The 17,887-nt window shown below is 40.9% G+C and overlaps 1 protein-coding gene and 1 long non-coding RNA gene across 6 annotated transcripts in view; one reads left to right on the forward strand and one right to left on the reverse strand.

Annotated features, from left to right (window-relative positions):
* The window catches only part of LOC112160345, a 56,376-nt gene extending 48,246 nt beyond the window's left edge, over nucleotides 1-8,130 (forward strand). Inside the window, exons 3-4 of one of the 2 annotated variants that reach the window (XR_004947644.1) lie at nucleotides 1,308-7,883; nucleotides 7,995-8,130. This is a non-coding gene — a long non-coding RNA (uncharacterized LOC112160345). Of the gene's footprint in view, nucleotides 1-1,307; nucleotides 7,884-7,994 lie in introns of those variants that run through there. The other variant, XR_004947643.1, reaches the window with a different exon arrangement.
* LOC112160343 (A-kinase anchor protein 13) overlaps nucleotides 1-17,887 on the reverse strand; it is a 145,348-nt gene that overhangs the window by 2,179 nt on the left and 125,282 nt on the right. For 3 of the 4 annotated variants that reach the window (XM_036211357.1, XM_024294790.2, XM_036211356.1), the window contains 12 exons: nucleotides 17,255-17,503; nucleotides 17,098-17,174; nucleotides 14,802-14,983; nucleotides 13,218-13,300; nucleotides 12,941-13,129; nucleotides 10,677-10,823; nucleotides 8,125-8,198; nucleotides 7,913-7,957; nucleotides 7,440-7,490; nucleotides 7,089-7,361; nucleotides 4,498-4,677; nucleotides 2,357-2,642 (listed from right to left, as the gene is read on the reverse strand). In XM_036211357.1, coding sequence (XP_036067250.1) covers nucleotides 2,357-2,642; nucleotides 4,498-4,677; nucleotides 7,089-7,361; nucleotides 7,440-7,490; nucleotides 7,913-7,957; nucleotides 8,125-8,198; nucleotides 10,677-10,823; nucleotides 12,941-13,129; nucleotides 13,218-13,300; nucleotides 14,802-14,983; nucleotides 17,098-17,174; nucleotides 17,255-17,503 — 1,836 coding nt within the window. The remainder of the gene's footprint in view (nucleotides 1-2,356; nucleotides 2,643-4,497; nucleotides 4,678-7,088; nucleotides 7,362-7,439; nucleotides 7,491-7,912; nucleotides 7,958-8,124; nucleotides 8,199-10,676; nucleotides 10,824-12,940; nucleotides 13,130-13,217; nucleotides 13,301-14,801; nucleotides 14,984-17,097; nucleotides 17,175-17,254; nucleotides 17,504-17,887) is intronic. The other variant, XM_024294791.2, reaches the window with a different exon arrangement.

Raw genomic sequence — 17,887 nt, forward strand, 5'->3', positions numbered from 1 at the left:
AAACTTCCATACTTTCGATCCACGCAATTTAATTTAATATTAAGTTTACACATATATTTGTTTAGAAATACCTTAATAATCTATCTATATATGTTTTTGAAGATATTCAAATTAATCTGATACAGTTCACATTCTGTGACATTAGTGAAATAATAATGAGATTGTTAATAGCATACAGTGTTACATGGATTCTCAAATGGAGAAGCTCCAATTTTCAAACTTGCGAGTTTTTGTTTGACCACTAGGTGGCGATTGTGCTATAGCGTTACACTTTATTCCAAAAGAAGAAGAAATTATGAGCAAAAAACGTTTTTTAGACCACAACTGATTACTTTAAAATATATTTCCTTAAAATAGTTTGAAATTTCATGCCTTTGAGTTTATAAAGATGATCATTTAACCAGCAATGGATGTTTAAGACTTAACCAAGTGTTAGCAGTAGCCGTCCTATGGGAAATCCCATTACACATTAGCATCAAACTAGCTGTCTTTTTTTTTTATTCTTTTATTTTAATTTTAGTGTAAAAATTTTTTTTAAGATAGCGGACTTTAGCACTATGCGTCAGATCCATTTGTACTTTTAAGGATCAATTATTGATCTTTTAAGGTTAGATCGGTTCAGATCAATTCATCGATTTTATTAACCAGCCCTAACTGATCCTCTTTTGATCTATTTCCCATTTTTTTTTTTTTTTTTTTATTATGACCACGGCATTTTTAGCTCAAATAAAAAAACTAAAAAAGCTGTCACGGCAGGAGTTCATTAGTTGAGTTGTGGGCGGACCATTAGAATGAATTAGCCCCGCCCTCTTCCACTTTGCTGAGAGCTAAGAGCAGGGAGCTTGTTTCCGCCCAGAGTATTTTCTACGTCACAAATACACTTTTTCATTTTTTCATCTGCTCCTGATTCCCAAATTAAATGAAGAAATGCTCAAATGCAATTTTAAGCTTAATTTTCTCAAAATGTCCTCCATCATCAGAAAAACCACAAGAACATGATTTTCATTGGAGTGAGTCTTTAACTTCATTGTTTGAGCATCGAAGAATCATGTTCCTGTGATGGAATCTGTAAGTTTTCTGCTTAATTGATAGGATTTTTGAGGCCAATCTGACCTGAATATGTCAGAAAATTAGAACAACAGAGAGATTTTGAGAAACTAGAGGTTAGAATTTATGTTTTTAAAAAGTTGGAGTGGATCTGAGAAATGTTTTTATTCTATAAAGTACATTGCGAGGTTATAAATAAAGTTTTACACGCGTCTAAAATGCCTGTTTTCTCTAAAAACAATCGCTCCGTCTCATTTCAGCTGCTGGACCGTCACAAACATTCCCACTAAAGCAGTTCAGTGGAAACTTCCATCAGGGAGGAGACGTATCTTTTTAGGCAGCTCTCACCATTTTCCCAAAACAGTTTGGTAACTCCAGGCCTCCACAGTTTTCCAACCCCCCCCTCCTCTGAAAACAGCCGACAAAGGTCATCAGAAAAGCAGTTTATCTGGAAAACAGGCGGGGAAAAAAGCCCTGGAGGTTTGGGGTTCCCACCCTGATCTGGATTACACCGAAGCCCTTTGATCTAATTCTGCTCGACATTTCTATAAGATGTTGTTATTATGGAGCCGTTTATACATATTGGAATCTTATGGACTGGATCATGATGATTGGAAGACTGGGATTAATAAAAACTGATTTGATCTCTTCGTCTTTTTTGGCTCTTCATAAATAAACTAAATTAATGTAAAAATGAAGCAAATAACTAAACTTTCTTTCAAAAAAGACTTTTAAATCTTTTTAAATGGTCTAGACAGATGTTTATCTCCTGTTTACATTCTATATCTATAAAAGTATATTTAGTTTATTATTACGAAGCACTTTGTGATCTCAAACTGTTTAAATCAAATCATTTTAACATTTTTTCATCATTTTGAGTCTATTAATGGTCACAGTCCAGTCAAACTAAAAGTTTCAGATTTTATATGAGTTTTATCTTAACAGCTCGACTTCAGTCCTGTGAAACAACTGATAAAAATGCAAAATTTTATTAATGAGTTATTTTTTAAAGGAATTTCAGGAGAAAACTTATTTTTTTAGCTGTCTTTATCTGTCTTTTCTTTATCAATTTTCTGAAATGAAGCCCTTTAAATTCTAATCATCCTTTAAAACAGTGCTTTGTAATATTGTACATTTATTTAGGGGAAAAAAGTTGTTTATTTCTTGTTTTTACAGAACAGTAAAAGATGAATCTTCTTACTTTTAAAATTACCTATTTTTTTATTTTTGAGAAAATATATATATTTTTTAGTTAATTCTTTTTAACTTCATTTAGTTATTTTATGCGTTTTCAGCTCCAGATTCTGACCTGCAGTGGCGGCGCCTCCTCCTTTGCTCTTCTTCTTCTTCTTCCCGTCTTTGCTCTTGCTCTTGGTCAGCTGCAGGAACCCTTTGGAGATCTGGTTGTTGGTGTCGCTGCCCTTCATGCTGGAGGAGGTGAAGGGGTTGAGCCCCTTCCCTTTGGGTTTGGACCTCTGCGGCAGCATCCTCGGCAGCGAGGTGGAGGAGCACGGGGAGAGCTCCGGCAGGTCCAGCTCCAGAGACTGGGAGCTGCCGCGGAACTGGAACTCGTCGGATGTTGTGGAGGGCGTCCTCTGGAGGAACAAGGAGAGCATTAGAGGCTCCACCGAAGACAGGAAGTGACGCCTTCTGACTGGTGACTGCACAGATTTGATTTCAGTGAATTCTTGTGACCAAACAAAGGATTTTAACCCCAAACTTCACAAGAGTTAGTGCCACATGGGGCAGAAACAGGCGTCTGCACAGTCGGAGAGCTTCTTTCAAAGCCTTTTTTGGGTTCTCTGAAAGTCTCTAGAAGTCCCTGCATGACAGCATCTCCTGGCAGAGGAGTTACATCTTTTAGGGATTCAATTTTCTGTTTTTGACAAATAGCACATCTTTTTAAAATTCTTCTCCTTGTTCAATAATACAGCTGCTACAGCAGGATGGGAAGGTACGGCAGAATCTTCAAGACTTCATGCCAACACCTGATTTTTATGAGAATCATTGGTGTGATCATGAATGTAGACGGCGGCAGCAGCTCTGTAAATGTGTCAGAAAGAAGGACGTCCGTCTCAAATGCCACCAGGCGCCCAATAACCTGCAGGTCAGGGATGTAACGATTCAGTCACGCCACGATTTGATTCACAGTTTAAAGTCACAATTTTTGTTTTTTTTCCCTCAAAAAAATGAATTAAACATATTTTAAGATCAAGTATGTTTTCTTTTGGCTCCTTACAGCAAACTGTCTGTTTTCTAAACAGAAAATGATTCAATACAAATAAATAATTATACATCATATTGAAATTATCCCACCAAAAAAATCATCCGATCGTCAGACGATTTCAGAAAGCCTTACAGATCTTCCAATCAATTATTTCCTCCAAATGTTCCACTGGCCGATGTCAAAAAATGATCCGTCATAATAACATTTGAACTTTTTCTTAAAACCTCTGTGGCCACCTGCTGAATTTGTTAAAATAACTTGCATTTACGTTGCTGCGCAGTGGCTGTGACTGCAGTCTTAAAGACCAACTCAGAAGATTTTTTTTTTTTGGTAGTAAAATGAAATCATCAAAAAGGTTAAAAATCTCAAGAAACGTTTAGTCAGAAAGTTTTGTGTCCAATGAAAATCGTCTTTTTGGTGTTTTTAATGTGTTCTTGTAGCATTTTTCTCATAGAGGACAGATATAAAAGAATTTATAATTCAAACTGCGTTTTTCTGTATTTTTTCATTCAAATTGCGTTGGATCAGAAAACCAGATGCTAGAAAATGCTCAACCTAAGGATGCAGATACTGAGAGGGCCGTGCCAAAGTCTTCCATTTCTCCTCTAACACTGAAGCCTCCACTTGTAAACAAATAGAACTAATGGCGTCCTAATTTTACTCAAACTGTACTGCTGGATCACTATGATCACTCGCCATTTTTGTTTCTCCAGTGATGTTCGGCTGGAGTTGTGAGGGGCTGTAAGCTAGCATGTAAAAGAAGGGATGATGGGTAATGTCATGATTTTGTGGACCTTGGAGATCCTCCTATCAGTCCGTTATCGCGCTGCAGCCTTCCGGCCACAGCAGGACCTCCAAATTTGTCAAATAAATCGCCCGGTTGCCATAAAATTATAAATTTTTCTTAAAATGTCCGCAGCCACCTGCAGAATTTGCTGAAAAATATATTTTGGTCTCTGGTCTGCAGCATTTCTTAGTCTTCTTTTTTCAAGAAAAAATAATTTTTGGCTCCTGATTCATAATTCCTGGTATTTTAAGTTTAACAAACAGACAAATATGTGATTTGACTTTGTTTTAATACATAAATACATAAAACTCCAGATAACATTTTAGTAAACAAAAATATGAAGAAAAAAACAGATTTTCTAACCCCTCTCTTCAGCCTGCCGCAGTGCCGCTGAGCAGAGCGGGCTCATCCAGGCTTCTAAACCCTCGGCGCTCACCTCAGACAGTCGGTCCTCCATCTTCTCCAGCTGCCGCCGCACGGCGTCCTTGTCCCTCTCCAGCTTCCTCTGGGCGTCTCTCAGCCGCTCCAGGTCTTTCTGGTACTCCTCTTTCCGGAGCTGCAGCTCCTGCCTCTCGGCCTCCAGCGCCTTGTGCTGCTTCTGCACCTCCTCCTCCTGCAGTGGGTGGAAGATGCATCCATCGATTTATTGAAATGACTCAGAAGAAACATCGCTGATAAGTTGGTCCTCTGAAGGAATTTTGAGTCAAAACTAAAAGTTCTTCTGAAGTTCTGCAGTTCCGCCTTAACGCCGGTGTTGACTGCAGGAAAAAAGAAAGCTGGAAGTCTAAATAATTCAGTCTTCTCGAGTGTCTGTTTAAATAAATATTAGATTTAAGGAACTTGTCGAGTATTTCCAGATTCTTGAGTTTTAAATTTTGCATTCAGAGAAGTTTTTCCTGCACAACTTTGACTCTTCATCTCTGATAACTTCTCCCTTTGCAGACTCGGACTGAGCTGAAGTGCAGCTGAAGCGCCTTTGTTTTCTTCAGGTCGGCAGCAGCACAGCAGGTCACTGCAGACCAGCCAGTGATTCTACTAAAGTCCTTCTAATTCTCAGTCCAAGGACATTCTAATTCGTGCTCGGAGAGGAAACACGAGGCCACATGTTGGAGACGAGTGGGAGAAACCTTGACAGAAGACGAGTGGACATCCATGTGAAGCTAACACTTCCTTTGGGGATTTTATCGGGTTTTTAGGAACAAAATATCCACAGAGCAGTGGAGCAGAATCTGGGCTGTAAAATCATGACTGACTAACATCACATTTTTAGCTGTTCTCACCGGGAAGATTTATCTGAAGGAAGAAAATCTGCTTTGAAATCATTTTTTTTTTTTAATATTCCTATAAACCAGCAAGAAATCAGGAAACGGTTTGAGAGGATGAACCGTGAAAACTGTCAGAACTCTTCCTGATTGATAAAATCACATATTAGATTCTGTCCGGTGAAAATTAAACCAGAAGTGGAGCTTAACAGTGTTCCAAACATGTAAATTAGGCAGATTAAAGTCAAGTTTAAGAGGATTCAGATTGGAAAAGTCAGTTGTCCAGATCAAGTCCTGAACATAAAAAGACGGCCAGAGAGCGGTTACTGGGTCCGCTTGAGTGTATTCAGAATGAAAATTGGTTCCGGATTATTGGAGGAAACGAACTACGGTTCACTTTAAGTGAACTAAATGTGTCCGGTCTGAAAACACAATTTGGTTCCTTGATAGAACAACCTACCTGCCAATCAAATCAATCAAACTGCAAATTTGAGCTCTACTCAACTAAATTAATGCTATAAAAAGAAAATTTAGTTGATTTTTCTGTAATTAATCAATCACTATTGGCACGGTGATGATACACTCGTGTTTACTTTTAATTTTATTTTTTCTGTTGTGAAAGCTATTCAAGTTATAAACCAGATGCCTCAAACAAAGTGGGCGGTGCCTACTTTGATTGATAGATTCTCCTGAACCTGCTTTCAAGAGTTAGGGGTGTAAACTTCTAACAAGGTCACTCCTGATTGGCTAGAGTAGTTGCCATAAAAAGAAACCAAATTGGGATGACCGCTCCCCACTGATGTTGTCTGGTGGTGTCCATATCACAAAAAATGGCCACTGAATTGACTTTTTATTTTGTTTGTTTTTGATCATTTTGTATGGGTGATGTCACATTCACTCAGTCCAGTTTTTAGATACAGTCAATGGTTTCCATCCCTCATTTACCTGGCTATTCTGTAATAAATATTTATACACAGATATACATATATATATATATATATATATATATATATGCTCAGTGGGCTAGGTGAAGGGCTGACACGCAGGAGCCCTGGGTTCGATTCCCAGGGTTGTCCACTGATCTCCACCCAGTTTGGGTCCTTAGGCAAGACCCTTGACTTTGCTGCCTAACTGGGTCCCTGTGCCCCTCAAGTACAGGGTTGTGTCATCCGGCGTAAAAATTCTGCCAAATCTCTGATGCGAAACAGTGGGTGCTGTTACGCTGTGGCGACCCTGAAAGGGATAAGCCGAAAGTGAAAGAAGAAAAAGAAGAAGATATGCGTGTGTGTGTATAAAAAACTGTGTTTAACTTTTGTGGTTCTGACAGTTTGTAATAATCTACAGCAGTGAGAGGAGTTTGTCTTGTAACATAAATTCAGTTCTGACCTTATTTGAGTTCTGTTACAGAAAATGAAATATTTACATGTACTAGCAGTTACAAATAAGAAAATAATCAAGATTTTAATGTTTTATTTAGATGCAAAAATTAGCTAAATTCCGTCTCCACCCGTAGCTACTATTACATAAACGCTACTATTTATCTAGTTTTTTTTTAATAAAAAATTTTCACATCCACAACAAATTGTTAAAGGTGTTGCAAAAAAAAAAGCCAGAAAAGAGGAAAGGTTTTGAATTTAAAGTGATAATAATGATTTTGAGTCATTTTAAAAAGATTTTCAATCAAAGTTTGGATGTTTGAATCACAAAAACTCAAAGCTGCTGACCAACACGTTCATGAAGAAACAGAGCGATGATCTGCAGTCACCTGTAAGTGCACCAGCACCTCCTTCTCAGAGAGCTGCTGCTCCCGGACCTCCCACTCCCTCTCCTTCCTCCTCTTCTCCTCGGCGTGAGCTGCCTGTTGTCTCTGCAGGGAGGCCAGCTCCTGCCGCTGCTTCTCCAGGCTGCGCTGCTTCTCCTGCTCCACCAGCGAGCTGGGCCGCGACGACTGCCGGGACAGGGAGGAGCAGGAGGAGGAGCGCTCGCTCAGGGCGTGCCGCTGCTCCTCGATGAAACTGTCCTGCTGGACCACCACGGCCTGGGGGGGCGGAGACACGGAGAGAGAAGGGTTACGCCCACAAACGCTCTGAACAGATGTGTGAGGAGGCTGTCGTACCTGCAGGGAGCTGAGCAGGAGGTGCAGGTTGGAGACGCTGTGGAGGAACTGCTGTGGGAGAGAAGACGACAGCGTGTCACACGAGTGCAGAAACCTCCTTCAGAGTCCCTGCTGGTTCATCCATTCCAAACTCGGGTTCATGAATGTGACATCCTCTCCTCTCAAAGGAGGAGTCCAGAAACCCGACCTTTTCTGTGTTTACGCCGCTCCCACAGACGGCGGTTACACAACGGCGTGTCTGGAAGCGGCGCCGTGAATTCACTCAGATTACACGGCCTGTCAGACCCAGAGAGAGCCGCTCACACAGTAACAGATCTTTGAAGGACTCCTCCCGGCTCTCCTCAGATTCAGGAGGTGCCCTGTGCTTTACTTTTTTTTTTACAGGAGTTTTGCTGCGATGTTGAGTCTGGGTTTTGGCCGTTTCCATGCCGACAGCGACCCTAAGTGAGTTACAGATGGGGAGTGGGCGTTACCTCACTGTTCCTCTTCAGCAGCTGCAGCAGGTTGGCGTTTCCTCCCTGCACACAAACAGAACGGTTCACTGTTGTCCTGCAGTGGTCAAGCAGCTGCACACATGCAGGAGAAGAGGCTACAGAGGAGAGCGTCCAGCACTAAGAGGAGGACGTGGCTCCACCACAAGTAGAGAATCTCATCTTAATACAGGATGGCGAAAAACGGTACTGACCTTCTTCAAAACGCTGTCGGACTCCGTCCTGCGCAGATCTCCCGTCACGTCCTCGCTCTCGTCTCGGTCGCCACCTGAAGAGAAAAGTAAAGAAGCTCACTTCAGGTCAGAACTTTCCTCAAAGCAGATAAAACAACTCTCAGCAGAATAAACAACAAAAGAGGGGAGGAGCTTATATGAAGAGGAGGAGCAAAGCTCTCCTTCATTTCTGCTCTGAGCACTAAAGGGTTAACATCAGAACCATTTTTTATGTGGCCTGACTGAGGAAGACCCGGGGTGGTCGAAATATTACGCACCACTTGTTTTAAGTTTCTACTTTCTACTTTTAGGAGTATTTTTTAATTTTGTTTCCTTTTTACAATTTATTTCTACGTCAAGTTTTCCATTGATAAAACCAGTTTTAGTTGTGTATTGTTTTTTTTTTTTAAATAAAATCAAAACAACAATAAAAGACACAAAATAGAAAAAATAAAAAAACACAATAAAAAAAACATTTAATTAAAAAATGAAAATAATTTCTATACTGTAGATAAAATTCTAAGCATTATAAAATGAGCCTTCGTTAGTCTTTCCAAAGCACGTTCTTTCAAACATGGTTTGTCTTTCTGGCGTTTGCATGAAATGTGTATGTTTTTTTACTTTTAGAAAAGCTTTTTTAATTGATTCTGTTTGTTTTTCATACTACGTGTTCATCTTTGCTTTTTATGTAAAAACAGACAATTTTACCCTCTGCCAAAAAATGAAATATGCTTTCTTTTATTTTTATTTTATCTTATACTGCAACCTTTCATGTTTCTAAAAAAAAATTGTCTTTTGATACATTTGAAACAACATTCTTGCAATAAAAAAAAAAAAAAAAAAACGTTTTATTTTTTTATATCACGCCCGATTTACATCAGTTTTGTTTGACTGTCCTGACTTGATCCAATCAGGGAAAATAATCTAAATATCAACCCCCCATTTTGGTGTTCTATCACACTGCACTTTTGAGGATGGACTATTGACTGTAAATGTGAAAGAAAAAAGACACTTCTGGCTCCAATGAAATGAAGCCCATTCGGTCGCCATGTTTTGGTAATACGGACGTCGCCATGTTGGAGCCAGACATCACCAGTAAGCAGTAATCGGTCTGAGTCAATGTTTCTATGGCAATCATTCTAGCCAATCAGGAGTGAGCTTGTAGGAAAGCGCGCAACACAAAATCTGTCAAACGTGTTGACTGTCGACATGAGACCACCTTATATTTTGTGAGGCACCTGATTGGTCAGTTTATAGCTTGAATAACTTGTAGTACAGAAAAGTTATAATAAAAAAATGAAAATTAGCAAAAACATGTTTAAAAAGAATCAGAGTGAGAATGGTTATTCTGACAAATACAAAGACAGTAATAGCTGTTTACTTCTCTATAGAAGTTTACAGGATTTTGGCTTCATGGAACCAGTGGGTACTTCCTGTTTGGAAGGTCCAGTTCTCATATACAGTCAATGGGGAGGGGAAACAAGCAGACTGTAAAAATCACAACACCTGCTTGTCTGTTTTTTTTCCCCATTTCTGGCCAGACGGAAGCACAAAGAATAAATCATAAGATGCAAAGCTTCCGGTAAATCCCACTGTAGTGAACAGCTCAGGGTTCACTTACAAGCGGAGAGTTTCATGGAGTTGCTCCACAACAGAGTCCTGCTTCTCACAGGGGGATTTCCAAAGACACAATCAGCCCAGTGTGAGAGCAGAGCTAATTTCATCAGCGTTTGTTCATTCTTGATGGCTAACTTTTCTTTAAAAGTCTGTGTGACAAACAGGAAATGGAGTCATGCATGACGAAGACGGTGAAATACCGCAGCTCAGTGTGTCTGCAGCTCAGTGGATTTCACAAAGCAGCGCAGACACAATCCTTCCTCATGACTGACAAGTGACTGGTTGATGCCATCATCCACTTCCTGTGATGGAAGGGACTCATCCACAACTCCCTGCCAAATTTATGTGAATTATTTCTACGGTGGGGAAAAGAGAGAGCAACTTGTGCTTCTCTGTGGAGATTTTTGCTGCTTTTTTCAATCTAAAATTCATGTAAATCTGCTTCTTTTTGTTTCATATTTCATCCCAAACAGCTAAATATCTCTATTAACGTTTAAATAGTTCACATTTCTCTTTTAAAAAACTCATCCAATCATCTGTTGACTACCTCAAAAAACTTGTGCTCATATTTTTTAAATGAAAATGTTTTCCTGCAGTTATGCAGATGTGGATTTAGCGGTTCAATCTGTAAAACTATCAGCTGGAAGGCAGTAGGTTCAGAGGTATCGCCTCAGGCCACATTTCCCCCAGGAAGCCTTCTGCTCTGCTGTCCAAGCCCCATTCTCAAACGCTTTGCTCACTGTAGAGAAGAGGGGCATTGTGGGAAGTGCTGGCTGTGAAGCCTGCAGCTATGTCTGCACCAAAAAGTTATTTGAAGATAAAATAAAATAAAATAGATGGAAACTTCTAAACTGCAGCTGGCTTGCAGCATCTGCAGTCAGTGCAGGCGGGGGGCTGCAGGGTGGAGTCGTCCTTACTTTTGCTGACGTGCATCTGGTGACTGTCGAAGCCTCCGAAGGTCTCGGCACGGCGAGGCAGGCACACCGGCCCGGCGCCGCCTCCCTCGTGGACGCTGGCCATGGCCCCCCCGAGGCTGCCGTTCACCAGCGCCTGCAACGTCTCCACTGCAGCGGGCGCACAAACACACGGAGGCAGACATTAGAGCACAGCTCCCTAAGTGAATTAGCCCGGCTAACTGCGTTACGGCTCATCTCTGCACGCATGAATCCTGCCAGCCGCTTCTGCCTGCAACCCAGCTCTGCCTCCTGTTGCTAAGCAACCATCGACAACCTGTTAGAGGCACAGGCCACTTTGTCCAAAGTTTAAATATATTAGCAATCTTTGAATTTATTGAAACTCGGAGAAGGCATGAGCTGAACTAAAGGTTTTCCCAGGAAGAGAAAGACATCAAAGACGGTTTCTGCTCTGGGCATCGCAGGAAGGCGAGAAGGAGTTACAGCCGAAAACTCTGAGAACAGACCAGCTATTCTTTTCATGTGAAGTCATCAAACCTGGAAAAATGCAAAACAAATTTCTAGGATTTTCACAGACGTTGTGTTTTTGTAGAAAACAGTTGCCTGAAGCCTCACAGCTACTATTTTTTTTAAACTCTGCCATCAGTTTGTCGGGTCTAAGCTCCAAAAACAAGAGTGTTTTTGTTCAGGAGATGGTGGTTCACTGCAGAACTATCATTAAAGAAAAGAGGAATCACTTTCATTACTAGTTCCATCTATTGTAAAAGTGTTCTCAGAGCTCTTTTAATAATGATTATGCTGTTTTTAGCCAAAATCTTCCTGTAAAGCGGCAGGAATTCATTAGAAATTGGTGGACAGGACTATTTGCTGAGAACTTTCCATTTAAACAGCCATCTTACAGCCCCTCACCCTCCTGACCTAACATTACAGGTGTATCAAAAACGGCCAGTAGTGCGTACAGTTTTGAGCCAGATGCGAGCTCAGACGAAGAAAACAAAGACGAACATAGGGCTGGGCGATATGAGATTTTTTTTTATTTTTTATCACGACATAGTTTTTTCTAGGGCTGGGTTGATAAACTCAATTTGAATCGATTTAAGCTCAACAGATCAATAATCGATTCATAAAAATATAACTCGATTTAGCACATATTTATCGCCCACCTCTAGACGTACATGGATCTAGTCGTCCACAAGTATGGAGTAGTTCTAATTCACAACGATTTATTTTTTAAAAAATACCAAAAAAAAGATATTTTTAAATGTATTTTCTTAATATCTGTCCTTTATCATCAGAAAAAATACCACAAGAACATTTTAAAAGCACAATTTTCATTGGAGTGGGTCTTTAAAGAGAGAGAAAAGGGGAAATAATCTTTAAAAACAAAAGTTTCGTCTTTTTAATCACTACAGAAATACATTTAAGCCACTTTCATCTTAAAATCAATGGAAACATCATTTTTGGGCCCTCATAGGTTGAAGGTCTATTGAAAAATGTAACCGACTCGTTAGCAGGAGCAATTGTCATTAAGACAAAAGAAAGCGCCACTAAAACAGCTTTAATTCTCCTCAATCTTCTCTCAAACAACGTTAAATGTTTTGGATATACGAAGTACCAAAAGCTAAGCAGAAAAAAATAAGCTGATGGATGACCTTCATTGTTGTTTTTAGCTTCCCCCCACAAGTGCCATGACAATCCACCTTTGAGACTGGATCGCTCTAAACCACTTTCTAAACCACTTTCTAAACCACTTTAAACTAGATCCCTGAGTAGAAACTGTTCATTCATAAAAATGCTTTAATGGATGGCTGTTGGTACTGTCTTTATTTTACGTAGATTTGAAGAACAGGACGGCAGAAGCAGAGCTCGAGTGAAGTCCTATCACACACCTGGAACCCTTAAAGGTTTCTCTGAACACAAACACTTTGGACCTCTCAGCTCTGATGACACAAGGCTGCTGAGCCAATTACACCTGAAATAGGACGAGCTCTCATCTCAAGAGTTGTAATGGATTTTCTTGACATACAAATCATTCCTGTGTCAAAGAAAATTATACGGTAGAGCGAGGCGGGGTGTCCGATATCTGCGGTGGCACTGAGGCCTCCAGAGACGGCAAAACGACCAAGAAACCAAATCAAAATGATGAAATTTTCAATAAAATGGATGTACGAGGGCTGAGAAAAGGGGGTCGGTGTTGTTCATTGTTGAGGATTCTGTAAATATTTCTCCATCACATGCATTATAGATCTTTCTTAGCTCAGTCTTACCTTCCTGCAGAGCGTCTTTCATGATGGAGGCCCCCCGAGGTGGCTCCTGGCTGCAGGCCGACCTGAAGTAAGGCTCGACCTGCCGCGAGGCCTCTTCGCTCGGGTTCAAGCCTTCCCACATCCCCCTGAAGAGCCGCACTTTCTCCTCCAGCAGACACATGATCTCCGTATCCTTCTGCTTCAACATTTCTGTCCGGGGAGACACGGCGTGGAGACGGTGAGAGGAATAGTAACCCGTTTTACCTTCGCACAGGCAAATGACTCCTATTGGCCTCACCTCTCATCTCTCTGGCTTTGATCTCCAGCTGTCTCTTGTCGTCTTCTGTCTCACTGGGAATCCCTTCGTCCTCGTCCTTCTCCCTGCACGTGCAAAGAGAGTAAAGTCAGAGGCAAAAATCAACAAAATCTTTAAAGAATCTACAATTCAACAAATGCATAAAAAGATATCAGGGAGGATATAAAGACCCACTCTGATAAAAATAATGTGTTTTTAACATGTTCTTGCTGCACTTTTTTATGTTGGAGAACATATACTCTGGAAAGTACGGAACTCATATATGCAATTTTAGCTTAATCTTCATTTTATAGGTTACTTTGGAGCATAGAAGTCACACTGTAGCATAATAAATCTCACTAGAGTATAAGTTGCACTTGAGTATAATAGGTTATATTGGAGTATGGTAAGTCGTACTGGAGTATAATAAGTCGTACTGGAGTATACTAAGTTGTACTGGAGTATAATAAGTTGTACTGGAGTATAATAAGTCGTACTGGAGTATAATAAGTCGTACTGGAGTATAATAAGTCGTACTGGAGTATAATAAGTTGTACTGGAGTATAATAAGTTGTACTGGAGTATAATAGGTTATATTGGAGTATGGTAAGTCGTACTGGAGTATAATAAGTCGTACTGGAGTATACTAAGTTGTACTGGAGTATAATAAGTTGTACTGGAGTATAATAAGTTGTACTGGAGTTTAATAAGTTGTACTGGAGTATAATAGGTTATTTGGAGTATGATAAGTTGTACTGGAGTATAATAAGTTGTACTGGAGTATAATAAGTCGTACTGGAGTATAATAAGTTATTTTGAGTATAATAAGTCGTACTGGAGTATAATAAGTTGTACTGGAGTATAATAAGTCGTACTGGAGTATAATAAGTTGTACTGGAGTATAGGAAGTTGTACTGGAGTATAAGTCGTACTTTAGTACACTAAGTTGCACTGGAGTATGAAAACTTATACTGAAGTTATAAGTCATTAAAAAAATGTTTGAAGAAAAAGCTCTTATTTGAGGCGGACAAGAACCTCCCTGCTCCGACCTGCTCTGATGAAATATTACTGCTTAGCAGAAACAGCGTCCTATCAGGAGACACAGGTTTCTTGATTTTGGCCAAGACTTAAGAAATCATTTTTAAAAACAAATGATGTTAGGAGGTGTTCTTTTTAATAAAAGCTTTCAGATTTTCTCTTTAAAGTTGATCAAATATTCATTAGCTTTGAGAGTTTTGGACGAGTTCAGACTTAAACATGTTTCTTAATGACTTTCTTTCATTGTTGTTTCAGCGAATATTTTAATCTAGAATCTGACAGAAATTGCCTCTTGAGGAAGCGAGACACAGAACTGAACCTTTCTTCCTTCTACTGGCAGCATTCAAATAATCCTCTGCTTAAAAGTGAGCTGCCCTTGAAGCCGTGGCTGAGTGCATTCCATCCCCAGGTAGAGTCGGCTAATCCTCCTGACAGCACAGTCCTGTTACACCTCACTGAGTGCTGCCATCCAAAGATCAGGACAGGATCTGGTTTACCGCCGACGTTTACATGCACCAGAATCACACAACAGAACGGAACTGAACTCACATGGACTGCATGCTTCCCTGGATGAGCTGCATCCAAGTGTTGCGTTCCTCCTTGGAGCTGGCCAGAACCTCCATCATCTCGGGCTTGTCGGTGCCCGCCGTGATGAGGAAGAGGCCGCGCTCCTTGTTGGCGACCTCCCTGACGATCAGCTTTTGGAGGGAGATGACGGTGGAGCGCTGGTCCTGCGAGGGAGAAGGAGAAGGGGTTTGATGGAGGGGACATGGAAGAGGAGGAGAAGAAAGTGGGAGGAGAGGACGGAAAACAGGAGGGGGAGGGGGTGATTAGGGGAAAGAGGAGGGCAGAAACAGATGCAGAGAAAACAACCAGATAATCAGATGTGGAAAAAGACAAGCAAGGAGGACAAATGAAGATGTTGCAGGCTTGCAGCTACACCACAGTTGACTTTCTCAGGTCAGAGAGCTCAGCTGTGACCACATCCCAACATTCTTCCTGCAAAATGAGTCAAGATGAACCGCAGACGAACCAAATTCTGAACCAGACTGCCAATGCTTAGGTCAAACTTATGACCACTCTCATGCATCATTCGGGGGAGAAAAGTTTGATTTAAAGCAGGAAATGGTCACTAGACTTTCATATTTTGGCATTTATTCGTTAAAAACCTGCTCTGATTTTTTTGTTCTATTGTAAAAGTGTTTCCGGTAGTTTTTTTATTATTATTATTATGATGCATATTTTAGCCAAATGTACAAAAAAAATGTTTTCTAGGACACAGTTTCTGCAGAGAAGTAGTAGGCCATAAGGAATTTGCCTTTGATTAGTGGGCGGGACCGTGGGCGTGTAGCAACCCGGCCCCCCTTTCACCGCCCAGTTGCAGAGAGTGTTTTGTTAGCTTACAGACCCTCACAGCCCTAACTTAACATTACTACAACAAAAATGACAAGTAGGGCTGCACGGTGGCGCAAGTGGTTAGCGCTCTTGCCTCACAGCGAGAAGGCCCCGGTTCAAATCCCGGCTGGGACCTTTCTGTGTGGAGTTTGCATGTTCTCCCCGTGCATGCGTGGGTTTTCACCGGGGACTCCGGCTTCCTCCCACCATCCAAAAACATGCCTCATAGGTTAATTGGCGACTCTAAATTGCCCCTAGGTGTGAATGTGAGAGTGGATGTGTGTGTGATTGAGGCCCTGCGACGGACTGGCGACCTGTCCAGGGTGTACCCCGCCTTCGCCCTTCAGTAGCCGGGATAGGCTCCGGCACCCCCGCGACCCCGAAAGGGAAGAAGCGGTCAAGAAAATGGGTGGATGGATGGAAAAATGACAAGTAATATCGGAGCCATGCAGCTGAACAGTTTTAATTCAGATAACAGATCGGACGAAGAAAACAAAGACGTCTTTTTCAAACAGTATTTTTTCTTCATCTCTCATTTCAAAACTATTTGAATTACGAAATACTTTTTAAGCTTAATTTTCTTTATATGCGCCTTCCATCGTTGGTAAAAGCCTCAAGAACATGTTAAAAACAAATTTCATTTGGTCTTTTATTTATTTTTCTCTGGTTTATTTATCCTCAGTTCCTTTTTTCTTCCGGTTCACGGTTATGAGCGGACGTGTAATAAAAAACAATCTGTTTTTCTGAATTCTGATAAAAGATCTACACATTCAGTGTGATTTGTTGTATCTTGAGGATTCTTAATAACCTGAATCTATGTTGGAAAGATATAAATATCTGATCTTAATTTATGAACTTAATAATGATAATACACATAAAGGAAAAGGTTTGGTTAAGCCGGGGTGGGATTATATATACGTTTGCTTCCTCCTACTCCCTTTAAGGCAATCTATCTTTTATTTTCCAGCTATCCTGTGTTTGACATTTCTGTATGGACTTAAACTTCCGTTGATTGATTGTATTGCATGATAATTATTATTTTTTGATTACTTGAAATAAACCATATCTAATCTAATCTAATCTATGTTTTTTTAATCTTTTTTTGACAAAATTCAAAAGGAAAAAACATCTGGAATGAAGTGGGTCTTTACGTTTCACAGAACTGGATTAAAATGGCTGCTATCAACTAAACCATGTTGGATTTTTTTGTTTTAAATCTCTTTTAAATGATGGATGTGACTGTCCTGCTTCTGTTTCCATACTTGCTAGTGTGGAACAGGAGGAGTTTGTCATGTGGAGAAGCTGAGGAGGAGGTTCACAGAGAGGAAAGTGAAGCTAACGGCTAACGGCATTAGCATAAGAAAAGATGAGAAGATTCTCTCTAGCAACACTTCGACTTATTTCCAGATGGAAAAAGCAAAGGAAGTGGAAGAGGAGGGCAGAGACGTACCAGCATAGCAAAGACGTATTTCTGATCTTTCTCTTGCAGGAAGACCAAGACGTCTGACAGCAGCAGAGCATGGACATCTGCAGGAAAAGCAACCACCAGGTGAGTTGGTCTTCACATTTCTGATGAAAGATACAAACAAAAGGGAGCGGTTCCTCACCCTTTAGCCTTCCCTGGGCGTTCTTGAGCTGCAGCGCTCCGTCGTGGATCAGCCTCCTCCTCAGCAGGTCCTCCCGGGCAAACATCTGCTTGTTCTTCATGGTCATGATGGACTTGCTGTCCATGCGGCTGTGAAACTCCTTCAGGCGCTGTCGCTTCTCGTGCTCGTTCACCTTGTTGTCCACCGCCGCGATCACCTCCTTCACCAGCCGGATGGCCTCGTTCAGGTCTTCGAAGTCTTCGTCGCTCTCTGGGATGAAGAGCAGGAAACGAAGCAGCGGTTTAACACGAGGAGCTCAGTTCCTTCACAGCAGCTGTGTCCAAAGTTTTTCCAAAGAGGAAAAGATTTTACTGCATTCTTTGAATAATATCAAATGCAAATGTACTATTTCATTAATTGCAATGGCATAGAAAACAAATGCATCCAAGTAGGTTTTTACAAAAATTACTGTCAAATAGTGATTTTTTGTCATACTGTAGATCAGGGGTCTCAAACTCGCGGCCCGCGGGCCATCTGCGGCCCGCAGGATGATTATTTGCGGCCCCCGTCTTCATATGAAAGATTACTGTTAGTGCGGCCCGCAAGGTTGATATGAATGACAGTTGTTATGTGCAGAGCTGAATGAACCAATCA

This window comes from Oryzias melastigma, linkage group LG3 (genome assembly GCF_002922805.2).
Source record: "Oryzias melastigma strain HK-1 linkage group LG3, ASM292280v2, whole genome shotgun sequence".
NCBI classification, from domain to species: Eukaryota; Metazoa; Chordata; class Actinopteri; order Beloniformes; family Adrianichthyidae; genus Oryzias; species Oryzias melastigma.